The sequence below is a fragment of the Scleropages formosus genome, chromosome 16 (genome assembly GCF_900964775.1).
Source record: "Scleropages formosus chromosome 16, fSclFor1.1, whole genome shotgun sequence".
In the NCBI taxonomy this organism is placed as follows: Eukaryota; Metazoa; Chordata; class Actinopteri; order Osteoglossiformes; family Osteoglossidae; genus Scleropages; species Scleropages formosus.
In genome coordinates this window covers 26,291,756-26,307,732 of record NC_041821.1, presented here as the reverse complement: position 1 = coordinate 26,307,732, position 15,977 = coordinate 26,291,756, and the positions used below count along the sequence as shown (strand labels likewise).

At 45.1% G+C, this 15,977-nt stretch overlaps 1 protein-coding gene across 1 annotated transcript in view; it reads left to right on the top strand.

Moving 5' to 3' along the window:
* Window positions 1-15,977, top strand: part of sntg1 (syntrophin, gamma 1) — a 200,141-nt gene that overhangs the window by 143,505 nt on the left and 40,659 nt on the right. The window contains exons 10-13 of the mRNA XM_018727869.2: window positions 8,623-8,753; window positions 9,826-9,955; window positions 10,144-10,182; window positions 15,574-15,690. Of these exons, the coding sequence (XP_018583385.1) occupies window positions 8,623-8,753; window positions 9,826-9,955; window positions 10,144-10,182; window positions 15,574-15,690 (417 nt within the window). The remainder of the gene's footprint in view (window positions 1-8,622; window positions 8,754-9,825; window positions 9,956-10,143; window positions 10,183-15,573; window positions 15,691-15,977) is intronic.

Sequence of the window (15,977 nt, the reverse complement as noted above, 5' to 3'; positions counted from 1 at the left end):
GATCTTCGGCTATATGTCTTGGACACTCGGGTGAGGAGAGGGGCTGAGCTGTCAACTGATCACCACCTGGTGGTGAATTGGATTCGATGGTGGAGGAAAAAGCTGGACAGACCTGGCAGGCCCAAACGCATAGTGAGGGTCTGTTGGGAACGTTTAGCAGAGGCTCCTGTCAGAGAGGTCTTCAACTCCCACCTCCGACAGAGCTTCAACCAGGTCCCGAGGGAGACTGGGGACATTGAATCCGAATGGACTATGTTCCACACCTCCACTGTCGGGGCGGCGGTTCGGAGCTGCGGCCATAAAGTCTCCGGTGCCTGTCGCGGCGGCAATCCCCGAATATGGTGCTGGACACCGGAGGTAAGGGATGCCGTCAAGCTGAAGAAGGATTTCTATCGGGCCTGGCTGGCTCATGGGACTCCTGAAGCAGCTGACAGGTACCGGCGGGCCAGATGGAACGCGACTCTGGCAGTCGCTGCGGCAAAAACTCGGGCCTGGGAGGAGTTTGGTGAGGCCATGGAGGAAGACTTTCGGTCGGCCTCAAAGAGATTCTTGCAAACTGTCCGGCGACTCAGAAGGGGGAAGCAGTGTTCCGCCAACACTGTTTACAGTGGAAGTGGTGTGCTGCTGACCTCAACTGAGGATGTCCTCGGCGGTGGAAGGAGTACTTTGAGGATCTCCTCAATCCATCCGACACACCTTCCGTAGAGGAAGCTGAGGCTGGGGACTCGGAGGGGGACTCGTTCATTACCCTGGCTGAAGTTGCTGAAGTAGTCAAAAACTCTTCGGTGGCAAGGCTCCGGGGGTGGATGAGATCCACCCCAAGTTTCTCAAGTCTCTGGATGTTGTGGGGCTGTCTTGGCTGACACGCCTCTGCAGCATTGCGTGGAGCTCGGGAACGGTGCCTCTGGACTGGGAGACTGGGGTGGTAGTCCCTCTTTTTAAGAAGGGGGACCGGAGATTGTGTTCCAACTATAGGGGGATCACACTCCTTAGCCTCCCTGAGAAAGTCTATGCCGGGGTACTGGAGAGGAGAATCTGACCGATAGTAGAATCTCGGATTCAGGAGTAGCAATGCGGTTTTCACCCTGGCCGTGGAACACTGAACCAGCTCTATACCCTCACTAGGGTGTTGGAGGGTTCATGGGAGTTTGCTCAACCAGTTCATATCTGTTTTGTGGACCTGGAGAAGGCATTCGACCGTGTCCCTCGTGGCATCCTGTGGGAGGTACTTCGGGATTATGGCGTTCAGGGCTCGCTTCTATGGGCTGCTCGTTCCCTGTATGACCGGAGCAGGAGCTTGGTTCGCATTGCCGACAGTAAGTCAGACCTGTTCCCGGTGCATGTTGGACTCCGCCAGGGCTGCCCTTTGTCACCAATTCTGGTCATTATCTTCATGGACAGAATTTCTAGGCGCAGCCAGGGAACGGAGGGTGTCTGTTTTGGTGGCCACAGGATCTCGTCTCTGCTTTTTGCGGACGATGTGGTCCTGTTGGCTTTATCGAATCAAGACTTACAGCATGCACTGGAGAGGTTTGCAGCTGAGTGCGAAGCGACGGGGATGAGAATCAGCACCTCCAAATCCGAGGCCATGGTTCTCAGTCGGAAAAAGGTGGATTGCCCCCTCCGGGTTAGGGGGGAGTTGCTCCCTCAAGTGGAGGAGTTTAAGTATCTCGGGGTCTTGTTCACGAGTGAGGGAAAAATGGAGCAGCAGGATGATGGACGGATCGGTGCGGTGTCCGCAGTAATGCTGTCATTGTACCGGTCTGTTGCGGTGAAGAAGGAGCTGAGTCGTAAGGCGACGCTCTCAATTTACCGGTCAATCTACGTTCCTACCCTCATCTGTGGTCATGAACTTTGGGCAGACCCAGGACACGTTGGAGAGACTACGTCTTGCAGCTGACCTGGGAACGCCTTGGGGTTCCCCCAGAGGAGCTGGAGGAGGTGTGCGGGGAGAGAGAAGTCTGGGGGACTCTGCTTGGACTACTGCCCCCACGACCCGGTCCCGGATAAGCGGAGGAAGATGGATGGATGGATGGATAAAGTTTATCGCTAGTTACCAGCAGTGGCTAATGAATGATATTGGCAGCACATGTTATGTTTCTTTGTGTTGTATAAGGTAATTAATGACTTGGTGTTTGTTAGTGTAAAAGAAAGTTAAATATGTTATAGGTTTTAACATTTTATTTTTGTTTCTGTATTGTAGTCTCACAGTGTTTCTGACAGTAAACATCTACGTACTTGCTGTCTCTGGATGTTTACTGAGGAACCTGTTTAGCTATCTGCCAAGCTAGAAATCATCACTACATCCTAGCGAGGGCAGAACAGTGAAAAGATGTACGCCTAAAGGGTTTCCTACAGAAAAGTGGATTTTCGTGGAAACACACAGCATTGTTCTGCCATTACAGCTGCAGCTAACACGTTGGAGTAGTGAAGACACGCTTGAAACACAGTCATGATTATGCTCCAACACCTCATGTACCAGTCAACATTCCTCAGCCAGTGCCATTGCAGCCAGAGCACGTGCAAAGGGGGAAGCTACACATGCGCAAGCATCATTTGCAGAAAGAGAGGCAGACATGATTAAGGTGCAAGCATGTATTGAAGAGGAACAACAAAAGGCTGCAGCAGAGGCTACTAGAAAAAAAGGCAGCATTTCAAGCCAATCTGTACACGCTGCAACTAGAGAGCGCAGCCACCATCGCTGAAGCTGATGTTCTGGAAGCGGTTGCCGAGAACGAATTTGGAGAACTAGATTGTGTAAGCTTAAAGAGCAAATATGCTGAGCATAAGTACATGGAGAATGCAAGACTTGAGCCCCACCAAGACTCAAAGCTACTACAACCCATGCCAGCACCAATGCGCCAGCTTACAATTGACGATGGTGAGGCAGTGGAAAACTACATGGGGGGAGGTAATCTGGAGTCATACAAGATCAGCAGCTATGAATGCCCTGAATTATCTGTTCAGCACACATCCAAACAGAGAATCGATGCCACTTCAAGTTACCCTCACGCTCAAAGCGCATCCCGGAAGACTTATATCAAGCTGGAGTGTCTGTACAGTTTGAATTCATCCACGGATACCTGTAGACACTGACAGCAATCACACATTACAAGACCATTCAGCAATAACTACCAACCTCATGAACCACATACAGGTATGCCTCCCAGAACTAATAAGCCCAGTTCATCAGCTACAACAGATTTGGCCAAGTATCTAATATGTCGTGAAACGATAAGCTCCAGACTGTTAAGCTTCAACCACCGTTGTGAATATTATTGGGCCTGGAAAGCATCTTTCCACAGTTCTACGGAGGACCTAAACCTGACAGCAATAGAAGAGCTTGACCTCCTGTGTAAGTGGCGTGGGCCAAAATCATCCGAGCATGTGATGAGAATACGAGCAGTCCACATACACAATGCAGCAGCAGCTGTGGGCATGGTATGGCAAAGGTTGGAAGACTGCTATGGATCGCTGGAAGCGATAGAAAATCCAATCCTTAAGAAGGTTGATGATTTTTCAAAAATCACAAATAGAGAAAATCAAAGGCTGCGAGAGCTGGGAGACGTTCTTTTGGAGCTGGAAACCTCCAAGGAAAATGGTTTTTTACCTGGTCTCAGTTACCTAGACACATCTCGTGGCATCACTCCCATTATCCAAAAGCTGCCATACTCCCTGCAAGACAAGTGGGTCTCTCTAGCATCTCATTATAAGGAAAATCACCAAACATCTTATCCACATTTTTCCATCTTTGTAAAGTTTGTTTGTGACCAAGCCAAAATACTCAACGATCCAAGCTTTGCCCCTCTTACAGGTAGTTCAAGCATAGGAAAGGCAGAGCATCTCTCTAAACTCAACATGACAACACCAGTTTCTGTCAAAAGGACAGAGGTCTCAGCAAACTCTAACCGCAGCCATGACAGCTCCTCAGAAAAGAAGATTGCTGACCCAGACAAGCAATGCCCACTTCACAACAAGCCACACCCCCTTAGGTAATGTTGTGGTTTTAGAAGTAAATCTTTGGATGAAAGGAAAGCCTACCTTCAAGAGAGGAATATTTGTTATAGGTGTTGTCCATCATCCAGGCACCGAGCCAAAGACTGATTAAAAAGGTTCAGTGCAGAGAGTGCGACAGTGATAGCCACCCTACTGCGCTGCATCCAGGGCCGGCTCCGTGGACAACTGTGGCCTCTGTAACCACAACAGATCAAGGCGGGAAGCAAGAAGAAGGTACCCTTCTAGCTGTCACGTCGAAATGCACGGACATCTGCGGGACTGCGATCCGGTCAAGGTCATGCTCCAAAATTTGTCTTGTCAAAGTTTATCCAGCAGCACACAGAGAGAGAGCTGTTAAAACCTACGTCGTCCTTGACGAGCAGAGCAATAAGTCCCTGGTAAGAACAGAGTTTTTTTTAACTCTTTAGTATTAAAGAGGGCATGGCAGCGTACACCCTGAAGAAATGCTTGGGAGTCACTGAAACCATAGGGTGGCGAGCTAACAATTTTATCATGGAGTTGTTAGATGGCAAAACTCGTATTCCGCTCTCTACTCTGATCTAATGTGACGCGCTCCCAGATGACGAGGCAGAAATCCCCACGCCTAAGATCGCCAGGCACTATACACATCTTATCATCGGAAGGGAATTTTCCAACGTACACCACATGACGACAAGCCTGCCATGTCTGTGGAAGAGAAAACCTTCCTGGAAATAATGGACATGGAGGTCTTCATGGATGAGTCAAACAGTTAGGTGGTGCCACTACCCTTCAAAGAACCAAGGTGCAAACTCCCTTACAATAGAGCACAAGCGGCCAAGCGTTTAACCATGCTGTGCCGCGTGCTTGAAAAAAAAACAGACATGAAAGAACATATTGTTGCTTTCATGAAGAGGATCTTCAAGTCAGGTCATGCAGAATTAGCTCCACCACTCAGTGGAGAACAAGAGCGTTGGTACCTACCAATCTTTGGAGTTTGTCATCCACGTAAACCAAACCAGATACGAGCAGTATTTGACTCCAGCGACAAGCATGATGGTATCTCCCTGAATGACGTCCTGTTAAGTGGTCCTGACTTAAACAACACACTCTTGGGAGTCATTATTTGCTTCAGTAAGGAGCCAGTGGCGGTGGCAGCAGATATAGAACAAATGTTCTCCTGCTTCAAACTTTACCGGGAACACCGTGATTTCTTACGTTTTCTCTGGTTTGAGGACAATGATCCTACCAAAGGTATCGCAGAGTACCGCCTGACCATACATGTATTTGGCAATAGCCCTTCTCCGGCTGTTGCCATATATGGTTTGAGAAGAGTTGCCCTGCAGGGTCAGGAAGAACATAGCGTGGAGGCAAAACAGTTCGTTCTAAGGAACTTTTATGTTGACGACGGACTTACCTCATTTCCCACCGACGGCACTGCCATCAACGTCCTGAAAAGGACAAAAGAAATGTTAGCTGACTCGAACGTTCAACTGCACAAGATAGCCTCCAACCGTAATGCAGTGGTGGAAGTGTTTCCGTCTGAAGAACGTGCTAAGGAGCTGAAAGACCTAGAGCTAGGTGTGGATCCTTTGCCCCTGCAGAGAAGCTTAGGTCTCAACTGGAATCTCCAAACTGACAGCTTTACCTTCCTTGTCTCAAGAGAGGAGAAGCCATTCACCCGGAGAGGTGTTCTTTCCACGGTCAACAGTTTATTTGATCCATTGGGGTTTGTTGCTCCAATAATGGTACAAGGCAAGGCCCTAGTCAGAGAATTATGCGCAGAGCGTTGCAAATGGGATGCTCCATTACCTGCTGAAAAAGAAGCGCAGTGGAAGTCTTGGAAGGACTCATTGATGGCACTTGAGCAACTTCACATACCAAGACCTTACCTACTTGTTTCCTTGGTCTCCACATGGCGCAGGGAATTATGTGTCTTTTCCGATGTATCTACTACAGCCATCTCTGCGGTGGCCTACCTCAGAGCAGTCGACGATAAGGGACATCATCATGTTGGATTCTGTATGGGGAAATCCAGATTAGCACCACGTAACTCCCATACTGTTCCCTGTCTGGAGCTTTGTGCAGCCATGCTAGCAGTCGAACTCGCCAACATGTTAGTGGATGAACTGGATATCAAAATTCACGCAGTGAAGTTTTACACTGTCTCTAGAGTTGTATTGGGCTATATCCACAACACCAACCAGAGGTTCTATGTATACGTCGCTAACAGAGTCGCACGCATCCGGAGGTCATCGCAGCCAGAACAGTGGCACTTCGTCAGCACGGAAAGCAATCCTGCAGATCATGGTACATGGCCAGTACCAGCTACGCTTTTGGGAGATACAAATTGGTTTTCAGGACCTTCCTTTCTCAAAAAAGATGGTGGAGCTACACCTCCTCAGGAAAAATCCTTTGAGCTTGTTGACTCAGATATGGATGCAGATGTGCGTCCACTGATTGCGACCTTAGCTGCAAATACGTCTGAAACTCTGCTTGGTTCACACAGATTTGAATGCTTTTTCAGCTGGAAGTTACTTACACATGGAATGGCCAAGCTTATTCAGAAGGTCAGATCCTGTTCAAGAGCTCCAAAAGGAGAGACACCAAAAGCAGATAGGCTTATGAAGGCAAGGACAGTGATTGCCCGGAGTGTACAACAAGAGGCTTTTAGAGAGGAAATAAAGAACCTGTCCAAAGGAGGGATTGTCCCAAAACACAGCCCTCTTAGAAAGCTTGATCCCATCCTGGATACAGACGGTGTGGTGAGGATTGGTGGTCGCATGTCCTCAGCTGGAATTCCTTGGGAGGAGAAACATCCCATAATTATTCCTAAGAACAACCACATCGCTACCTTGCTGGTGCAGTATTACCATGGATGAGTTGCACACCAGGGTAGGCACATCACTGAAGGGGCCATCAGGTCTGCTGGGCTGTGGATCCTGGGAGGAAAAAGACTGGTGTCGAGTATCTTACACAAGTGTATTATCTGTAATAGGTTAAGAGGAGACATAGAAAAACAAAAAATATCTGACTTACTTGTGGATTGTCTCACCCAAGCTCCCCATTCATGCAAGTTGGACGTATTTAGATGTATTCAGGCCATGGACCATCTGTGCTCGCCGTACCAGAGGAGGTCTTTTACCTGTTTGGTCACAAGAGCAGTACATATGGAGGTAGTTGAATCTTTATCTACATCAAGCTTCATAAATGCACTTAGAAGATTTACTGCAATCAGAGGTCCAGCAAAGCTCTTCGTTCGGACAAACTTTGTTGGTGCGTGCAAGGAACTTGGTATAACACCAGAGAATGCAGAGCTTCAGTCTTACCTCAAAGACCAGGGCTGTACTTGGGACTTCAATCTTCCACACTCTCCCCACATGGGGGGAGTGTGGGAAAGAATGATAGGGATCGCCTGTCGCATTTTAGATGCCATGCTGCTTAAGGTGCATTCACCCAGTTTTTCACATGAAGTTCTCATTACGTTGTTAGCAGAGGTTGCTGCCATAATGAATGCACGGCCAATAGTTCCTGTGTCATCGGATCCAGACATGCCCACTGCGCTCACTCCTGCTATGCTTTTAACACAAAAGATTGACTCCGTGTCCGCTCCTTCAGGAGACTTTGACCTTAAGGTTCTCTACCGGAGTCAGTGGAAGCAAGTCCAGAACCTTGCTGATTCATTCTGGAGACAACGGCGTCAAGAGTACCTTGCAACGCTCCAGCCAAGAAGGAAATGGCAAGTGGACCACTCTAACCTACAAGTTGGAGACATTGTGCTCCTGAAGGATGGCCAGGCCAAAAGGAATGAATGGCCTATGGGACTTGTAGTAAATACCTTTCCTGGTCGAGACAATAAGGTCCATAAAGTGGAAATGAGAGTGGTTAAAGGTGGCTCCCCCAGGGTGTATTCAAGACCCGTCTCAGAAGTAGTGTTGCTTCTGAAAGGAAGATATTGTTATTGTACGTTATACCAGGCGGGGAGTGTGCTGTCTCTTTAAGAGAGTTGTTTAGAGTTGATTGTGTTGTGCTGCTTGTTCACGTAGTTATCTAACGCTGTTAGCATCACCTGTTTTCTTTAAGTTTACCACACTTAGCAACCATTGCAAATAACCACTACACGTAACTTTAAGAATAAGTATTACTTACAGAGGTATGTTCCTAGAGTTCAACAGGGAAAGAAAAGTGAACGAGGAGTGGAAAACAACAGCTCTGCTTCTAAACTTTCTTCAGTGCTGGTATTTTCAATGTTAAGTTAGCATTAAAGTTAATCGCTAGTTAGTAGCAGTGGCTAATGAACGATATTGGCAGCACGTGTTATGTGTCTTTGTGTTATATAAGATAATTAATGACTGTTAGTGTAAAAGAAAGTTAAAGATGTTATACATTGTAACATTTTATTTTTGTTTCTGTATTGTAGTTTCACAGTGCTTCTGACAGTAAACATCTACGTACTTGCTGTCTCTTGGATGTTTATTGACGAACACATTTAGCTATCTGCCAAGTTAGAAATCATCACTACATCCTAGCGAGGGCAGAATAGGGGATGTTTAAAGAGTTGTCATTTGAAAAGACTCACATTTAATATTCCTCAGAGGTGTTTCTATCATGACAAAACCCTTGGTGCTTTTATGTGACCTCTTCCAGGACACACTGTCATGCTCATCTTGGCCTACATCTCCAGGGTTGAGATGGGAAAAGAGATGGGTGGACCTTCGACTTATCCCCCTGCTCCATTCACGACTGTCACAGTATATTCCAGGTTCAGACATCTGCCGGTAAGCCAGAGGGAGTTTTCTATCAAGCTATGCATAAGACACAGTCAAGCTTGATCAGCGGTCTTTTGGAAAGCTAGCTATGAAGATATATATATATATATATAGATATAATATATTAATGTTTACAGGCAGATTTCTCTCCAGATCTCTGAGATATCTAAACAGTAGCAGATCTCCATGTGGAAAATAGTGTCAAAACACGTTTATTTGCCTTGCCTGACAAAGTTATGTTGCCCGAACGATATCTTCTAGTAGTTTTCCTTATTTGTCTGTGACATATTATAACATAATATGAGGCTTCACAAATGTTCAAGGTCTCACAGCTAATTAGAATCATGTTCATGCAAAGTAGCAGTTTCTCATCCATCAGAAATACTTTATCCTGGCTTAAACTGGCATAGGAAAGACAAAATTTGGTGGTAAATTCTGCAGTGAGTGTTTATCATTTGTACATGGAATTTGGGTTAAACAGAAACAGGCCAAAGTTTGCTCAATAGCTTATTACATAATAGCTATAATATTAGGAATAATAACAAAAAAGGAATGTTAGACACGTTTTCTTATTTTCTTTTTAACATCTGCTTTCTAGTACATTGTGTAAAGTATGACCTTTGTTACTTGTGTTTGCTTTTTGCCTTCATGATGAGTCTGTACGTGTCTTCTCCAAAGAGAGGAAGGTTTCTAGAACCATTGCTGTAATGAATTTCCCTTGACACAATTGCTTTAAATGTAAGTACTCCTTAGGGTCTACTCAGTAAAACCGTTTGGTGCTGCAATATAACATTATACCTTAACACTGGAAGAAAAAGAACAAATGATACATTAGTAAAAAAAAAAAAAATTCTCTATATATATATATGTAGAGAGAGAGAGACTGAGAGTGTTCAAATTTATTATATATTAATGTAATGTACAAAATGAGGACTCAGTTTCTCAAATAATTACTACAGAAATTTACACCAAGCAATTTCACAGTATCTTATTGAAAGTTTAATAGATGAAGTGAAGTCAGGAAAATATATTGTAATCAGAGCTGTATCCGTAGAACTCTTGCTCTCTTACCTTTCTTTAGGAAAAATGCATTTCAAGTCATTGCAGTAGATGGTGTATGCAGTGGGGTCATCCAGTTTCCTAATGCTGAAGACTGCCTAGACTGGCTCCAAGCAATAGCAACCAACATATCTGCTCTCACAAAGCACAATGTAAGTGGGAATTATGACATCATATTAGCTGATTAGCACAATTCTTACTATAGGAAACTATAATTTCTTCTGATGTGTTTTGTGTTATTTACCTATCTTCACTGTGATTTCAAAAAGGTCAAAGCTGATATTTTTTTTTTTTTTAACTTCTGCATGAAACTGAATCCTAAATGCCTGTTTTCTGACAGGTGAAGAAAATAAACAGAAATTTCCCTGTCAATCAGCAGGTAAGAATTTGAATTTGGATTATAGCTCATATGTACAGATACTTTTTTTTCCCCAAATTGCTTAGTGGGCTGTCTGATTCCCAATTGTATTACCTAGGCTTAAGTGTTCATCAGTATATGAAAAATGAACATTTAACAAGCTGTGAAGTCTAGTTCAGCTTAAAGGATACCTCATTTTAATTTAATGCACCAAAAAACTAACGCAGCGTACTTTAGGCTGGTTGAGTATTTCTTGAGTGGGTTTCAGAAACATGCAAAGTTCAGGTTTCTCCTCTGTATCCTAATTTTTTATGTGATCACCTTTATTCTGTGTGTGAAAAAATTTTATTTCTCATGGAAAAAAACAGTCCCGTAAAAAATTGCACATAAAAAAAGACCAAAATAAAGACAGACAACTGCAAACATAAAATCATGATCCCAGCATTTTTAAAGTGGGTGAACTAACTGTTAAATAACGTATAATGTTTTGCACGCGCGTGCACACGCACACACACTCTCTCTCACTCCCTATTATAAATACTGTAGTTGTCACGACTACGCCCCGCACCTCAACCAGCAGCTTCAGTCGGAGCACTCAGCTATGAAAGACACTTCTCACCTTCTTCCCAGTTGCGGAATCTCACTCAACGCAATGCCCCTCTGCGTTCTCAAACCTACCTTACTTTGCTCTTCTGAGTCCTGTCCCTAATCATCCCCCGTCCCATTCCACATCTTTTTGATAACGACTGCCCACCTTTTCTCTTGGCCACAATTTCAGATCCTCGCCTCTGTTACTTCGCTGACCGACCGACCATTCACCCGTCCCCGACCACGAGAACACGTCTAGTTCTTTGATTCTGAATAAACAATCCTGCACTTGGTTCCAGCCTTCTCTGTGTTCTCTGTTCATCATGACAGTAGTAACATTTATTATCTCTTTATATCTCTCTCTATTATAAATACTGCAGTTAGATGTATTATTATTATTATTATTATTATTATTATTGTTGTTGTTGTTCTTGTTATCTGTATTATTAAATAATAATAATAATAATAATAATAATAATAATAAGAAGAAGAAGAAGAAGAAGAAGAAGAAGAAGAAGAAGAAGAAGGAAGATGTTTTAGTGTATCCGGAAGTGTTTCTTTCACGTTTTTTATGCATAGAAAGGTATATGATATACTAAGACAAACAAACCGATAATACCCACCATACCTAACTGTTCTGATTTATGTACAAATCTGACTTAAAGACAGACTGAGGACACGGAACTCGTTCATAATCTGTCTGTATCTGTGTTTGGCAATCCTGTGTGACCCTCTAAGATTATCAGTTCATTTGAAGAGTAAATTAGAGGCAGGTGTTTGAAGAAATGGGATTTCTCAGATATGAGTGGGGGATGCCCTGCCTTATTTCAAGAATAATAAGCGTGGACTTCATTATCTAAGTCTGATCTTCACAACACAGGTTTGTGGAAGTGTGCCATGGCTTCAGCAAAGGAGATTTCTGAGGACCTGAAAATCTGATCATGTTTTAAATCATATTTACGCAGAAACAGAGAAAATTCTAGAATTCACAAACTTTCAAGCACCACCGTGTTTATGGATGAATAATAAAAGGAAATCTTTTGACTTATACAGAACAGGTATACTGTGTTGTTTTTTCATTGACTATGTAAAACATAGTTGGGGTCATATTGTACTTTAATGTTGCTAAAAGAGTAGTTTAAAGATTAATTTCATCATGATTTAGAATCAGAATCAGAATCAGAATCAGAACGAGCTTTATTGCCAAGTATGTTCGCACATACAAGGAATTTGTCTTGGTGACAGGAACTACCACAGCACAGACAGAATGACAGTGACAAGACAGGTGAGAAGATAGAGTATGTGAGCAAGGGATAAAAAAATATTTAAAAATATCAAGTACCCAATATACAAAAATAGTCACTAGATACAAATGCAAGGGAGTGTGAGTAAGAGATATGTGATAAATGGTTATAAATATAAATATAAATAGCATTATGTATTGCACGGTTTACTCTCTAGGGGAGAGATTTAGGTGTTCATGAGGTAGATGGCCTGAGGAAAGAAACTTTTCTTATGCCTGGCTGTCCTGGTGCTCAGTGCTCTGTAGCGCCGGCCAGATGGCAAGGGTTCGAAGAGGAAGTGGCCTGGATATGAGGGGTCTAGAATGATTTTGCTAGCTCTTTTACTGACTCTGGACGAGTGCAGTTCTTGGAGAGCTTGGGGGGATGTGCCGATGATTCTTCCAGCAGTCCGAACTATCCGCTGCAGTCTTCTGATGTCTGACTTGGTAGCTGAGCCAAACCAGACAGTTATAGAGGTGCAGAGGACCGACTCAATGACTGCGGAGTAGAATTGCATCAGTAGCTCCTGTGGCAGGTTGAACTTCCTCAGCTGGCGAAGGAAGTACAACCTCTGCTGGGCCTTCTTCACAATGGAGTCTATGTGGGGCTCCCACTTCAGGTCCTGTGAGATGGTGGTGCCCAGGAACCTGAATGACTCCACTGTTGCCACAGTGCTGTTCATGATGGTGAGTGGGGATAATGCTGAGGTGTTTCTCCTGAAGTCTACGATCATCTCCACTGTTTTGAGTGTGTTCAGCTCCAGGTTGTTATGACTGCACCAGACAGCCAGCTCTTGGACCTCCTGTCTGTAAGCAGACTCGTCGCCATTCCGGATGAGGCCAATGAGTGTGGTGTCGTCTGCAAACTTCAGGAGTTTGACAGAGGGGTCTTTTGCGGTGCAGTCGTTGGTGTACAGGGAGAAGAGCAGTGGGGAGAGCACACATCCCTGGGGGACTCCAGTACTGATTGTGCGAGTTTTGGATGAGAATTTTCCTAGCCTCACTATCTGCTGCCTGTCTGTCAGAAAGTTGGTGATCCACTGACAGATGGAGGTGGGCACAAAGAGTTGGGTTAATTTGGACAGGAGGAGGTGTGGGATGATGGTGTTGAAGGCCGAACTGAAGTCCATGAACAGGATCCTCACATAAGTCCCTGGTTTGTCCAGATGTTGCAGGATGTAGTGCAGTCCCATGTTGACTGCATCATCCACAGACCTGTTTGCTCGATAAGCAAACTGCAGGGGGTCCAGCAAGGGTCCAGTGATGTCCTTCAGGTAGGCCAACACCAGTCTTTCAAGTGACTTCATGACCACAGACGTTAAGACGACAGGTCTGTAGTCATTAAGTCCTGTGATTTTGGGTTTCTTTGGGATGGGGATGATGGTGGAGCGTTTGAAGCAGGAAGGAACTTCGCACATCTCCAGTGATCTGTTGAAGATCTTTGCGAAGATAGGGGCCAGCTGGTCAGCACAGGTTTTTAGGCAGGCCGGTGAGACACCGTCTGGGCCTGGTGCTTTCCTTGTCTTCTGTTTGACGAAGACCCGACGCACCTCCTCTTCGCAGATCAAAGGTGCAGGAGGGGGGAAGGTGGGGGTTATTGGAGGTGTTAATTGATTCGTGGAGATAGGGTTTGAATGGATGTAGGGTGTGAGACAGGGTTTATCAAACCTGCAATAAAACTCATTCAAATCATCGGCTGGTTGTTGAGTTGACACGGTGCCGGGGGGTGGTGTCTTGTAATTTGTGATGTCTTTCAGGCCTTTCCACACTGATGCAGGATCATTGGCTGAAAACTGTTTCTTCAGCTTTTCAGAGTAGTTTCTCTTAGCCACTCTGATCTCCTTTGCAAGTGTGTTTTTGGCCTGTTTATACAAGACTCCGTCCCCGTTCTTGTAGGCGTCTTCTTTGGCCTGACGAAGCTGTCTGAGTTTTGCAGTGAACCATGGTTTGTCATTGTTGTATGTTAAACGAGTCCTGGTAGGGATGCACATATCCTCACAGAAACTGACATATGATGTTACAGAGTCTGTGAGCTCATCTAGATCGCTAGCAGCAGCCTCAAAAACACTCCAATCAGTGCACTCGAAGCAGGCTTGTAAGTCCTGCTCTGCTTCCTCAGTCCATCTTTTAACAGTCCTTATTACAGGTTTAGCTGATTTCAGTTTCTGCCTGTAGGTCGGTATAAGATGAACCAGACAGTGATCAGAGAGCCCCAAAGCTGCCCGTGGAACAGAATGATATGCATCCTTTACTGTGGTGTAGCAGTGGTCCAAAATATTACTGTCTCTGGCGGGACATGTAATATGCTGTCTGTATTTTGGCAGTTCACGGGAGAGATTTGCTTTATTAAAGTCCCCGAGAATGATTATAACAGAGTCCGGGTGTTGTTGCTCTGTGTCAATGATCTGGTCGCCCAGCTGCTGCAGCGCTGCGTTCACGCACGCTTGCGGTGGAATGTAAACACTTACGAGGATGAATGAGGAAAACTCCCGCGGCGAGTAGAAAGGCTTGCAGTTGATGAAGAGCGCTTCTAGGTCTGGACAGCACATCTTCTTCAAGGCTGTCACATCTGTACACCACCTTTCGTTGATGTAGAAGCATGTCCCACCGCCACGTGATTTCCCCGCTGATTCCGCGTCGCGATCCGCTCTGAACAGCTGGAAGCCCGGCAGATGTAGCGCGCTGTCCGGGATGGCTTCATTCAGCCAGGTTTCCGTGAAGCACACAGCAGCAGAGTTTAAAAAGTCCTTGTTTCTTTGGGACAGGAGGAAAAGTTCGTCCATTTTGTTGGGTAAGGAGCGGAGGTTCGCCTGATGGATACTAGGCAGCGCTGTTCTAAAGCCGCGCTTTCGGAGCTTGACAAGCGCGCCGGCTCGCTTTCCACGCTTGCGCGTCTTGGAGCGCTTGAGCAGCGCCGCTGCACCTCCGACTACAATGTCCAGCAAAACGTCAGAATAGTCGAAAACCGGTAAAATGTCGGGTGGTGTGTACTGCCGAATGTTCAGCAGTTCTTCCCTGGTAAAACTGATTGTCGGAGTATAACTAAAGACAGGACAAACTAACAAAAACAGTAAAACAACTGTGGAGCTCCACACCGAGGCGGCCGTTCGCGGCGCCATCATCAACCCTCTATTTAAAACAATAAACAGAATTTTCATGCTTGTAATTTGAAACTGATTTTGTACTTTTGCTTGATGATAGCGGGGGTGTGGTTGCGAAATGGGTTTGGCCGGGTCGTGTTCTCTGGCAGGTCTGGGATTTGAGTCCCGCTTGGGGTGCCTTGTGATGGACTGGTGGCCCGTCCTCGGTGTGTCCCCTCCCCCTCCAGCCCTACGCCCTGTGTTGCTGGGTTATGCTCCAGTTTCTCCGCAACCCTGCTTGGGACAAGCGGCTTCAGCCAGTGTATCTGTGTGCTTGATGAAAGCTAGTGGACTTTTTTTTTTTTTTTTAATTATTTTATACAATGCAGTCAGACTCTCTTGCTTGCATGAGGCATGAAGCATACTCTTTCTTGTGTGACACCTTAATACTCTTCCTAACAGATCATCTACATGGGCTGGGTGGAGGAGAAGGAGCAGGACTGTGTGCAGGACCGAACGTATACCCCCAAGTTTCTCGCTTTGCGGGGCTCATCTCTCTTCAAGTTCTCTGCACCTCCTGTGAGTTGTTACCTATGTGTACATAATATTAAATATAGAATTTTCCATATAGGCCATTACCTACCATTTAATCATTCATATAATAAAATTCATGTAGATAAAAAATTGTGGTATTAATAAATTAAATTAGTTCATTAATAACAGTGGTGTATGTCTGTGAAACAGGAAATGATCTTATTCACTGCTTTTGTACCATAGACGTTTCCATCTATTGCTTTTCCAAGAATCTTCCATTTTCTCTCTGTCTCCTACATGCCTTTACATAAATTACAATCTAGTGGCTTTTG